Consider the following 12,879-nt stretch of genomic DNA (forward strand, 5'->3'; position numbering starts at 1 on the left):
TATCTGGCTGCTGGTGGAGTAAAACTTAAGGAGCATCCCAGTCCGGTAACACATTGACAGGGAGTGAACAAGTAGAGGGATCCTGAATTCCCAGCGCTTTAGGTGAAATTTCTCTTTTCACTTGGTGTCGTAGACAAGGCAGTGGGCACGTTTTGGTCTACAAAAAATGGGAAATGTGAATTTGAGATGGCAAAATATTACCCGACAAGATCCCAGCTACGCATCGTGCCCTGTACCTGTCCATGACGGGGTTTTTAATGAATGTGGAGCCAGGGTGGCAGCCGTAACTAACAGCGAATAAAACCTTTGCATCATAACAACGCTCTTGAATATTATTTTTCAGGTTTGCTAGCATTGTCAAATAACCCTCCTCCTCCTCTGATTCCCCAAGCTTGCTGGGTGTATTTGTGAAGACAAACTCTTTTGCTGGGTAATAATGAAAGCTTCTGCTTTTCAGTCAATCTGCAATTCCTTTTGTCTGCCATCGCTGCCTGCTGTGTCTTCTGTCGGAGTGTCCCGAGGGAATAATACCGACCAGACCCCACGAAAGCTAAACCAGCCTTTAGCGGGGTTCCTGCCGTTGGCTTGGTTTCCTCCTCGGGAGCGAGGCGTTATCCCAAGGGGAAGAAGCCCTAGAAGTGAGGACTCAGTGAAGCCTGTCCCCTGTATTATATTTACAGGATATTTCTGTATGGATTTCCTATATTCTGTATTTCTCTATGGATCTGATAGCCCCCAACCTCCAAATCCCACCCCTATTCTGAAATTCGGGACCAGGACTTTTAACGTGCTGGTGTTCCTACGGGCTCACTCCTGTCCCGAGTAGGCTGATTTTGCTTCTCAAAAGCTTCATTGTAAGCCTTTGGGCCACCCCCAGCGTGTTTTTTATCAGTGTCATTTTCAAATGGGAAAACCAGGTGGAAAACCCCAGTTGCCATATGTTGTGGCCGCTTATTTTGGGGACAGATAGGAAGAGAGAAAATGCGTGAAGCCACGTGCACCAACGGTCAGATGAGATGAAATGGCTGAAGTTTTCCCCACCCGTTGGAAATCTGGTCTTGAAATTTCCCTGGAATATGTGTGGAGTAAGAATCGTCACTATAATGAATTTCCACTTATTATCTTACTATCCCTTTTGTTAAAAGAATGATGATAAATAGTTCTCAGAATAGGACACTTCCTAAGCTAAAAAGTCCCTTTTTAGGGACCGTTTTAAAACTGTTGTAGGAGGAGGTCTCATGTTTTTCTATTTGTTGCTGTATATTGATGTCTTTTTTTTTTTTTTTTTTTCCTTTAAAAAGGGTTGATGTATCTGTTTCTTATCTGTGTCTGTAACGTGATGCTAGGCAAAAATGGAAGATAGTGGGATGCCGATGAGATGGTGTCTGTAGATACTATTTACGTATGGCCAAGTCACGACTGAGCTAATCGAAAGAGTTGTCCCTTGGCTCACGTGGGGAACGGGCTGCTGCCCTAAATATATGTGCCAGGTCAAAAAGTAGAGCTGGCCCCACGCTTTCAGGCTCTTGCTAATGCAGGGCTTAATCCTGCGGGATGCTGAGCCGCCCTCGGGAGCGGTCGGTTGAGGATATTTGGTCGTTCCCCAGCGTAGAGCCTAACTCTGATGCCAGGCTGCTACAGAAAACAGGTTGTCTTTGTGGTCAGTGTTGGACAATGGATGGAAACGAGCTGTTCCCAGCTGTGCCGGAGGTTTGGGGTCGGAGCCTGGGCAGCTCATCCCTGAGGTGGGCTCTACCCATCCTCATCCTCCCCCCAGGATGCTCACGAACGCCGCTGCAACTCCAAGGCGGCACAAAAAGAAGCGCAGGAGACTTTACTCTCCCCAATCCCTGGGGATTCATGGGGGGTAAAAGTTGGCATGGGCTGCCTGGGCAGCATTCCCTTTTTTTTTTTTTTTTTTTTTTTTTTTTTCCAAATGATATTGGCCAAGTCAGGCATGAGTCCCATCCCCGAAGGCCATCGCCATGGAGGAAGCAGCACCGGCAGCTGGCGGGACAAGTTGGGTGCAGGTTGTGCAGTGTGTGTATTTATCTGTATTCTTTCTCATAGGTCCCTTTAAAATTTGTCGGGCTTAAATTTAATGGGAGCCGCTGGGATCCTGCAGACAGGAAAGGGCGAGGGTAAGGTTTTTGTCATCGTTTGGGCTCTTCCTGCCGACAGACCCCTTCTCCGTCTGTGTGTCTCTGCCTCTCTCTCACTTATCTTTCCCCTCTGTTCTTTTCTTACGCCTTTCTCAACCACATTATTTCCTTCCAGGTCGTTTCAGTCAAGTGAAGTAGGCAGCTGGTGGCATGTCTTCGGTATTTATTATGGGGGCCGCTGGGCAATCAGTGCTAGGGGAATCATTCTAACAGTCTGGAACCTTTTTTTTCTTTTTTTTTTTTTTCCTTTTTTTCTTTCTTTTTTTTTTTCTTTTTCTTCTTTTTTTTTTTTTTTTTTTTTTTTTTTTCTATTTTCTGTGTAGGTCTCTTTAGTCAGCCTTATAGCTAATGCCCTGGGCTACTCGGAACTAGGTGCCATAAAGTCCCTTAGGACACTAAGAGCTTTGAGGCCTTTAAGAGCGTTGTCCCGATTTGAGGGGATGAGGGTAAGATGCCATTAGCAGCTGATCCTTCTGCATGCCTGTGGAGCGGTATTTTTTTAAGCATGCTAGAACTGATCAAAACTGGTGGAAAGAAAAATTCCAAACAGAATCATGATGCAGCTGCTGACTCGATCACCTCTACTGTGGATGTCCCCTCACCCTGCCCACCGCTGCACCCTCCCCTCTTAAGAAAGGGAGATGCATTAAGCTGCCTCATTACATTAATTACTGGCCCAAACCACATGCCATTTGTAGACGATGTTAACACTTGGCTGTTCTCATTTAGCCTGGCTTTTACCTCTATAGCATCCGAGGGGGCTTCTGAGCTGTAACTTTTATTTTTTTTTTGATCTAGGGAGAATCACCAGGTGCAAAGAAGCAGAATTTGAACCACCTCAGTGTCTCCGGCCCCTCTAGGTGTTGGCCGCTGGTGGAATTGGATTGAAAGACACTTTTTTTTTTTTTTTTTTTTTTTTTTTTTTTAATCTGAGGGGTTTTTTTAAAATGCAGTCTGCCTGCAAGGGGGTGAAAGGCTGCTTCCTTTCTGGGATCACTCAGGCCATCAGGAAGGGACTGGCGGGGAGCTCGGCTGTTTGCAAAAAAAAAAAAAAAAAAAAAAAAGGCTTTGGTTTAATTCCTCTTGTTGCACCTTGTTGTTCTCGGTCCAGTCTAGTGGTGACTGGAAGCCTTGTCTGATAGTGAAGCTTTTCCTTTCCACTCCCTCCCTTTTCCCACGCTTTATGGTCCCCTGTCCTGTCACTGTGGAACTAGCAACGAAGCACAAGCAAAGCATTGAACTTAACCAGCTTTCCTCAAATTGGTAGGCAGCGCCAATCTCTCGGGGATTTGAAATTAGTATTGCAGCATCTCGCTGCTTTGCCACTTCATATTCCGTATTTCAGTGCCTTTTTCCCATTTGGGATTGAAGTGGTCATAGAAGAACATGCCAAAAAATGGTATGTTTCCGTACAGGGTGTGTTGTATCCATGGGTTTCCCAGTTGCTCTTAGGACAACCATGTAGGTCTTTTGTGCTAAAACCCAGTTAGCTCACCATTAGAGATAACAGGAGAGATAAAAACCATATTTTTTTTAAAAAAAAAAAGGGAAGGGAATAGCATCTGTAGTTTTACTCCAGGATCTGACTGGAGCAGTTCCACCTGGATCCTTCTGATAATTCCACCTGGATCCTTCTGATCTCTTTTGAATTTAACTGAGCGCAAAGTAGAGCGCAAGGGAGGCACCGAGCTGATCGGGAATCCTCAAATTCCATAGGAAACGATAGGAATAAATAATAATAATGGTAACAAATCCGCAGAGGGTTGTTTCCTCCCTAGTGTTTTCCCCCTGCCATTACTGCTTTGTGGCCGTTAGCTTAATCCCAAACTTTATTCTCTAATACAGGCACAAAGGATGAAAACTTTTCCGTGGATGCCAAGCTGGAGCTTTTGCTGGGCTGGGTTCAGGTCCTGCCCGAGAGCGTGAGCGCAAAGGAAAAGCCCGAGCTACCAAGCCTGTAGATACAAAAAGCTATTTTTAAGCCATGCTGGAGAGAAGTTGTGGTTTCTAACGCACAGTCAGGCAATCCCCATGCTTAAAGACGGGGGAATTTCACCCCAGAAAAATCAATAGTTCTGACTGCAGCCCTCTTCACTATCCAAACCCAATTATTTTCTCTTTGGTTTGACTTGAAGGCAAGTGTTGCTGCCCCAGGTGCCCAAACCAATTCTGCCCAGCCAGAGAATAAGCGATTTGAAATGCCTTTGCAAAGGAAACGTAAAATGTAGTTCTTTGCTTTTCTCTACTCCATAGTAATCTGCATTTTTCAAGAGCTTGCTTTGCTCTTAAATTACCCAGGAGGTTCGACAGTTTTGCTATCACGCGTGCATGCGTTGGTGTCGGTCTGCGCACAAAAGCCATGTTCCTTCGCTCGCATCTTTTTGGACGCTGTTACCAATCACAATCTTCCAGGTGGGTGCGACGCATCTCTCGCTTCCCTGCTGGGCTGGACCAAACCAGCCTCTTGATAAACCCAACGGGTCTTAAACCCAACGGGGGTCGTGGCGACGACCGGCAGCAGGACGTGCGATTTGGGGGAGGGGAGAGTGAAAGCAAAGGCATTTTGACCAGAGCCTGTCCTGGAGGGCTTGGCTCTGAGCCATAGGGCTTTATGTTCTGCCTCTCTGGGTATTAGTGATGAAGTCACGATGTCGTTTAAGGGTTGTTGCAATGCTGCTTGCTGCCTAGATCGCCGTCGTCTTAGTTTGCCTTGGTGGGGGAGGACCAGTGCTGGCTGCGGAGCCCAGCCTGGAGACCCTGGTCGCATCCAGAGGAGAGAGGGGAGGCTGGGTGGTGGCCAGGACCAGTGGTGGCTCAGGTGCTACTGCTTGAGGATGGCTGTGTAATTGAGTTACCCTTTCAAAACTAAGGGGTAAAACCACTTTAGGTTCTGTTCCTCTATTAAAGGAACCTAAATTAGGAGCTCATCATAAAAGACTGAATGTCCTGCTGACCTAACTCCCTTAAAAGCCTGATAGCTTACATTGTGCCACGCGTTGGCCAGGGATGCTGAGGGACACGGCGCTCCCCAACTACTAAAGGGTAAAATTAGGAGGCGGTGGAAGATAACGAGCTCGGACAAACCCCCTCGTGGCTTCCCCCTGCGTTTGCTGCAGTTTGGAGGAAGGAACATGGCTTTGCTGTCTTCTTGAGCCTGCCTAGCTGCATGCTCCGCTGTCTGCCTGAGACAACGTGGTCGGCCTTGCTTAGTCACGAATACAGTCTCGGATGTTTACAGCGATTCACTGCTTAGTCTTACCGGAGCAACACCGGGCTTGGTCCTGTGTCCCCCCTTGCTGGGGACCTCGGGGTGGGGGAGCAGGAGGCAGGCTGCTGAGTGTCACAGCCTTGTTTGAAGGTGGGGAATGGCCGTGAGGGCCACCGGCTGATAACACCCATTGAATCCATAAACAAAAAAAAGTGTCCTCAGACTTGGCTCTGCGAAAAATTGTAGCTAGGAGCCTGGTTGGTACCGAGAAGAGGGTCTGAGCCTCACTCAGTAACTCCCTCCCTTCCTTTCGGCAACTAAAATTCTTTCAAATAATTGCTGTTTAACCGAAGAAGTAACAATCCAAAATCAACCCCCGTCAACCGAACGACCTGGCCCGGTTTATTTTCCAAACAGAGCTTCGGTAGGTGGCTTTGGAGCAGAATATTGGGGTTTTTAAACCACTTGGACTAAGTTCACTGCCAACTTCTGCGTGGAGTAAACGCCACACGTCTGTCAGTGGCCTTACCTCCTGTTCCCCCCTACCCCCCCACCCCCAAAACCAGCTGTATTGATGCTTGCTGTCTCCTGCCTCGTGTTTTATACTGAAACTTTTTCCCACCCCTTCCAACACAGGTGGTTGTCAACGCCTTGGTTGGCGCTATCCCTTCCATTATGAATGTCTTGTTGGTCTGCCTTATCTTCTGGCTGATTTTCAGCATTATGGGGGTTAACCTGTTTGCCGGGAAATATCATTACTGCTTTAATGAAACAGCTGAGGAGCGCTTCGAAATAGAAGTTGTTAACAACAAAACAGACTGCGAAGCGCTGATGCCACCCAACTCCACTGAGATTCGATGGAAGAACGTGAAAATTAACTTTGACAACGTTGGGGCAGGATATCTAGCTCTTCTGCAAGTTGTAAGTTTTGCTTTCACTGTCTCCCTAGTATTGGTAAATACAAGTTTATTCTAATGTATTTTGACTGCTTCCCTCTCCCCCTGATGTACAGCATCCCCTTAATCCCACTTGGGTTTGGGTTTGCAATAAAACTGTCGGTTTATGTGTTACCCCTTTGCCTAGTTGGGGTCTCCCGTGCTCCGTGAGACAGCAGTAACGCTGTTGAGATTCATTTTATTGTAGAATCCTAGCTTGGGTTGGGTTGGAAGGGACCTCCCGTGGTCATCCAGTCCAACCCCCTGCCTTCAGCAGGGACATCCCCAACTGGATGAGCCCCGTCCCACCTGGCCTTGAACGTTTCCACAGACTGGGCATCCACAGCCTTGCTGGGCAACCTGTGCCTCACCATCCTCCTCGTAAAATATTTCTTCCTTCTATCTAGTGTCAATCTCCTCTCTTTTAATTGAAAACTCATTACCCCTTGTCTTATCGCAGCAGGCCCTGCTAAAATGTCTGTCCCCATCTTTCTTGGAAAGCTCCAAGTATTGAAAAGCTGCCAGAAGGTCTCCCCGGAGCCTTCTCTTCTCCAGGCTGAGCAGCCCCAACTGTCCCAGCCTGTCCTCCTCGGAGAGGGCTTCCATCCCTCCCATCCTTCTGTGGCCTCTGGCCCGTGTCCTTCCCGTGCTGGGGACCCCGGAGCTGGACACGGTGACCATCGGTGGGATCTCAGCAGAGTGGGGCAGGATCCCCACCCCCCTCGACCTGCTGGCTGTGCTGCTTTGGCTGCAGCCCACGACCCCGCCGGGGCTTCGGCACCGTTGCTGGCTCCTGCCCAGCATCTCACCCACCAGCACCCCTGGGTCCTTCTGGGTGGGGCTGCTCTCCGTCCCTTCATCCCCCAACCTGTACTGGGGGTTGCTCCCACCCAGGTGCAGGACCTTGCGCTTGACCTTGTTGAGCTTTATGGACCTGCTTCTCCAGCTTGATTTATTTCATGTAGATAAAATGAAAAGAGTTCAGTATACAGGGTGACGGAGAGGGCCAGGGAACCCTTCACTTCATCCTTGTTCTTCTCCTGTGGATGAATTCTAAGAGAACATGTGTTTTCTTTGCCAGGCTACTTTCAAGGGCTGGATGGACATCATGTATGCAGCAGTGGATTCCAGAAAGGTAAAGTACATGCCCACACACTCACCTCCCCCTATTTCACTCCGCTGTTTTTCTTTGGTAAAAATCAAGAGTAAAACCAGTAGAACCACGCTTATCTATTATGTCTTCGAACGCTGTGATGGTTTCGTTTGCTGTGTTAGTGTGATACGTTAAAAGATGCTGAAGAAAATGCCCAAAAGGGCAGGATTCTTCTGGTCCCTTCTTTAGGAGCAGGGAAACTCCTCTGGGGTAGAAATGCAGTGGAGAAAGGAATATAATGAAGTTAGGTATTTCATCATCAGAATAAATTATGGGGAGGAATTAGCCAGAAGGTCCTCCACGCACCTAGCATCTACATAGAAGCCTCAGCGACGCTTTAAATCCAGTTCTGAAATGCTGTCTGGGTTGGAGCTTCTTTCTTCAGGCACTTTGCTTGTTCTTGCATGCTGGAGTCATGCAAATACCACCGCTTCCTTTTGGCTTTCTAATTTCCCCGCCCCCCCCCTTCTCTTGGATTTGTGTGAAATGATTTTTAAATGGATTTTCTTGTCCTGTGCTGAACGCAGGGTTGGAAAGAAGCAGTATGACTGGGTCAGGAGAGCGTTAAACACGTTCTTCTCTTTTTGATCGGCTGATGGGCTTCCAAGTCCCCCTTCAAAAGAAAGCATGATGTCTTCGCTTTGTCAGTGCCCGTCATTTAAACAATCGTTTCCTTTGCGATTTGCAAATTATGGTATATCTGGGGGGCACTGACCTCAATTTACAGCGAGAGTCGGTATGAAACCGTAGCGTATTTCTGCAAATCAGATCAGCATCCCCTTGGTGTACGCGTACTGTATACGTGCATATACTTTTGCTTTGCTTTAAACAGTGTGAGGAGACAGTTTTCCATATATAACTGCAGCTTTGTAAAGCGTGACTGCCTTACACGGGAACACTTGCAAACACAAGAAGGACCCAGCTCCTTCTGCCTCTATTTGTACGATGTCTTTGAAATGTCTTTTCTTTCTCGTCTCCCATCCAGCAAGAAGAGCAACCCAAGTACGAGGACAACATTTACATGTACATCTATTTCGTTATCTTCATTATCTTCGGCTCCTTTTTCACCCTGAACTTGTTCATCGGTGTCATCATCGACAACTTCAATCAACAAAAGAAAAAGATAAGTGCTCTGGGTTAGCAGGGGTGCTGAGACCTGTTAGAGGGATGCTGAGTCTTCGGGCTGAGGGGTTTTTTTCTGCCCCGATAAGGGCTCAGGAGCATCAGCCCGGAGCACAAGCCTCCCCTGGGAGAGCTGTGGGCTGCAGAACCACTGGGACCCAGTACATCGCTCCCCACCCAGCCCCGCGAGACTGGTCGGACAGGGAGCCCAAGAGGCAGCCCAGGGCTTCATGTAAAACGCCAGCCAGATGAGATGCTCTCCCTAGACAACATTTTCATGTATTTCTTGGGGGTTTTTTTGACCTTTACTAACAGACTGGAATGTCTTCCTTGCCTCTCCCTCTGTTGTATACAACTTCTCTCCTCTATAAGTCAAGCTGAGGATTTGCACGTGTGCAGCCGACACCTCTGCTACCTGTTTATCACAGAGGGGAGGGGTGTAGTGCAATAAACCCCATTTTTTTTCATAGGAAAAAGAGTCTTGTTTTCTAAAGGAAGATCAGTACACCTTTGGTATGAGTATCCATTATTTCTGGCTAAAATAGCTGCCACCAGCTTCCCATATGGCAGGTATCCTCGTGACGAGGCTGGGAGGCTTTTCCTTTCCCTTCTTGGGGGGTGAGCGGATTGTAACCAGTTTTCCTTTCGCCCCTTTACTTTGGAGGTCAAGATATTTTCATGACAGAAGAACAAAAGAAGTACTACAACGCCATGAAAAAGCTGGGCTCAAAGAAGCCTCAGAAACCCATTCCCCGACCTCTGGTGAGTATGTGATAAAGGGAAGGGCAGGAAAAAACCTGCAGAGTTCAGACTTTCCGAGGAGCTTCGGCTCCAAAAGCATCCTCTGTTCTAAGTCGTGCTGGACTCTGCATCACCACGTTCTCGCCGTTATAACACCGGTATCATCTGAGAGAGGTTGACACGCCCTGGTTGATGTTAATCAGTTGGCTCATTTAAATCAGCCAATGATTTAAATCTGAAAACCCTGTCTGGCCGTGAGGCTGTAGATGGAGAACAAGAGCCCCCCCGGTGTTAGCGAGCAGGATCTTGGCCAATTAGCCATGCTCACGGCTTGTGTTGGTCGTAGGGTTGTGGTAGCATGTTTGGGGGGTGAATAATAGCGTTTTCCTACCTCTCCCGTAAGCAGATTGAACTGTGACCTTGAAAACTTCACAAGATATTTTTTTTTCACGACGTCCTCATCCCTGTTTCCACCACCAGAGAAATATTTTGTTGACCGATGGTCATTCGGTTGGTTCACTGTCTTTCTCCTGTCGTGCAGAACCGCATTCAAGGAGCTGTCTTTGACTTTGTAACTCAGCAAGCGTTTGACATAGTCATCATGATGCTCATTTGCCTCAACATGGTGACCATGATGGTGGAGACAGACACGCAAAGCAAGCAGATGGAGGACATCCTTTACTGGATCAACCTGGTGTTTGTCATCTTCTTCACCTGTGAGTGTGTGCTGAAGATGTTCGCCTTGCGGCACTATTATTTCACCATCGGGTGGAACATTTTTGACTTCGTGGTTGTGATTCTGTCCATCGTGGGTAAGTGCGACGCCATTTAGGTGGAGGTCTGTGAGTGCCAGGCTGTCTTGGTGGTTGCAGAGTAGAGCACGTTCTTGTCTTTGAAGGTTATATGTAGGTACCAGGACTTCTAGACTCTTCTTTTTAGCCTCCTGAATTTGTGGCAGAATTTGGCAGCTTGAAATCCTGACTAATGCGCCCTCTTCCCTCCATTTACTCCAGTTCCAGTTGCATGGAGTAAACCACTCTCCCTTGTCTTTAAAAGCAGAAATTTTACACACTTCATCAGAATGTTTTAATGCTTACTAACCACTGAAAATAGCATCGCAGTGCTTCCTGCACCAGCATGTGATTCGCACTTTTGGTTTCACTTTGGTTGAATGTTGAATCAATCGGTTTCCTCCAACAGGTTGGTGGTTTTTTTAGCGTCTAATCTGTAAAATACGCAAAACCTCACAACTACAGCAGGGTCACCCTAAGAGCTTGGCTGCGCACAGCTCTGCCCAGGCATACTGACAGAGCACCAACAGCTGGAGAGTGTCCTGCAGCCTAAAATTCAGATCCAGGTTTGCTGCTTGAAGTAAGACGTATCTTACACAGGTTTTTAGCACCTTCCAAGTAGAATCCATAGCCTGACTCCCATGGCAGAGTTAGGCACTGAGAGCTAGGCAGATCCAAGGATCTCATCCATCCTTACCTGGGTGGAATGAACCACTCTGCAGCTGTACCTCTCTCCCTCTCCGTCTGGGAGAACCCTGGAAGGAGCCAGAGCACCTAGCTAAGACCTGGTTGCCTGAAGGTGAGGCCACTTCATCGCAGACCCCCCCCTTTGGGAATCTGGCCAAGGTGTTCCGCGTGTCCGGTCCCTTGACTAGGCTCAGGAGCAGCAGCAGGCTGCGCGTCTCCGTTGTCACACTTGTTCCTTCTCTTCTTCTTTAGGAATGTTCCTGGCTGAAATCATTGAGAAGTATTTCGTGTCACCCACTCTCTTCCGAGTCATCCGACTGGCTCGCATTGGGCGTATCCTGCGTTTGATCAAAGGAGCCAAAGGGATCCGCACCTTGCTTTTTGCCTTAATGATGTCCTTGCCTGCCTTGTTCAACATCGGCCTCTTGCTCTTCTTGGTCATGTTCATCTTCTCCATCTTTGGCATGTCAAACTTTGCCTACGTCAAGCATGAGGCTGGCATAGATGATATGTTCAATTTTGAGACCTTTGGCAACAGCATGATCTGCTTGTTCCAGATCACCACATCGGCAGGGTGGGATGGCCTGCTGCTGCCCATCCTCAACCGGCCTCCAGACTGCGACCTAGACAAGGAGCACCCGGGGAGTGGTTTTAAGGGGGATTGCGGGAACCCTTCGGTGGGGATATTTTTCTTTGTGAGTTACATCATCATCTCCTTCCTGATCGTGGTCAACATGTACATTGCCATCATCCTGGAGAACTTCAGCGTGGCGACGGAGGAGAGCGCAGATCCGCTGAGCGAGGACGACTTTGAGACCTTCTACGAGATCTGGGAGAAGTTCGACCCCGATGCCACGCAGTTCATAGAGTACAGCAAGCTCGCAGACTTTGCCGATGCTTTGGAACATCCTCTCCGCGTCCCAAAACCCAACACCATCGAACTCATAGCCATGGACCTGCCTATGGTCAGTGGAGACAGGATCCACTGTTTGGACATCCTCTTTGCCTTCACCAAACGTGTCCTGGGGGACAGCGGAGAGCTGGATATCCTGAGGCAGCAGATGGAGGAAAGATTTGTGGCATCCAACCCTTCCAAAGTGTCTTATGAGCCCATCACAACCACGCTCCGCCGTAAGCAGGAAGAAGTTTCAGCCGTGGTTATCCAGAGGGCTTACAGGGCTCGTTTAGCAAGACGGGGCTTTATTAGCCGCAGGCCTGTCTCCACAAAACTGGAAAACGGAGGAGCAAACAGGGAGAAAAAAGAAGGCACCCCATCTACGGCGTCCCTCCCGTCGTACGACAGCGTTACCAAACCCGAGAAGGAGAAACAGCAGCGGGCGGAGGAAGGAAGACGAGAAAAAGCCAAAAGACAAAAAGATGTCAGGGAATCCAAGTGTTGAGACAAAAATTAATAGAATTGTACAAATTAAAATATTTGCAAGTGAAAAAGATTGTTTACAGACTTCCTGAAATATTATCAATACAGAACAGCTGTGGAGACACTTACCTGAAGATCTTATACCAAACATAGTCTGCTTCCCGTGTGACAGCGTTGCATCTAAAGCAGTGACCTACCACCTGTTTAAAGGACCCTTGTAAACAAACATTTAAACACACAAAAAAAAGGAAAAAAAATGGATTTTTCTATTGTTTGGGCAGGTGGATACTGCATGTTCCACATCAGTCAATGCAACTTAGGACAAACAAGCAAAATAAAAAACACACACACACACACACACACACACACAGAGAAACAAAACCCGCTGCTGGGATTCATGTATTTTCCAAAGCAGCCAAAAAATGGATTTTATTTTCCCATTTTGTTGATTATTATCGAGAGAAAACCCAGAAGTCACAATGTTACAGGGTTTGTTCATTAGTTAAGCAGCCAAAAAAAAAAAAAAAAGAGGAAAAAAAAAAAGAAAAAAGTTAAAGCAAGTGAAACAACAAAACAAACAAAAAAAAGGAAAAAAGAAACAAACCACCCATTTAGCCCATGCCATTTAATTGTCATAGTTTCTTTGAGATTTATTACCTGCATTTGACTTTCTACATGGGCTTTACTTGGTTTGGGAGATGG

The 12,879-nt window shown here is 47.5% G+C and overlaps 1 protein-coding gene across 8 annotated transcripts in view; it reads left to right on the plus strand.

The window, feature by feature from the left end:
• SCN8A (sodium voltage-gated channel alpha subunit 8) overlaps positions 1-12,543 on the plus strand; it is a 62,212-nt gene extending 49,669 nt beyond the window's left edge. For 6 of the 8 annotated variants that reach the window (XM_055791981.1, XM_055791979.1, XM_055791978.1 and 3 more), the window contains 7 exons: positions 2,486-2,608; positions 6,007-6,291; positions 7,387-7,440; positions 8,444-8,594; positions 9,251-9,342; positions 9,863-10,133; positions 11,052-12,543. In XM_055791981.1, the coding sequence (XP_055647956.1) occupies positions 2,486-2,608; positions 6,007-6,291; positions 7,387-7,440; positions 8,444-8,594; positions 9,251-9,342; positions 9,863-10,133; positions 11,052-12,199 (2,124 nt within the window). In that variant the 3' untranslated portion in view covers positions 12,200-12,543. The remainder of the gene's footprint in view (positions 1-2,485; positions 2,609-6,006; positions 6,292-7,386; positions 7,441-8,443; positions 8,595-9,250; positions 9,343-9,862; positions 10,134-11,051) is intronic. The other 2 variants (XM_055791983.1, XM_055791982.1) reach the window with 1 other exon arrangement.
• The last annotated feature ends 336 nt before the right edge of the window (positions 12,544-12,879 follow it).

This window comes from Falco peregrinus, chromosome 19 (assembly GCF_023634155.1).
Source record: "Falco peregrinus isolate bFalPer1 chromosome 19, bFalPer1.pri, whole genome shotgun sequence".
NCBI classification, from domain to species: domain Eukaryota; kingdom Metazoa; phylum Chordata; class Aves; order Falconiformes; family Falconidae; genus Falco; species Falco peregrinus.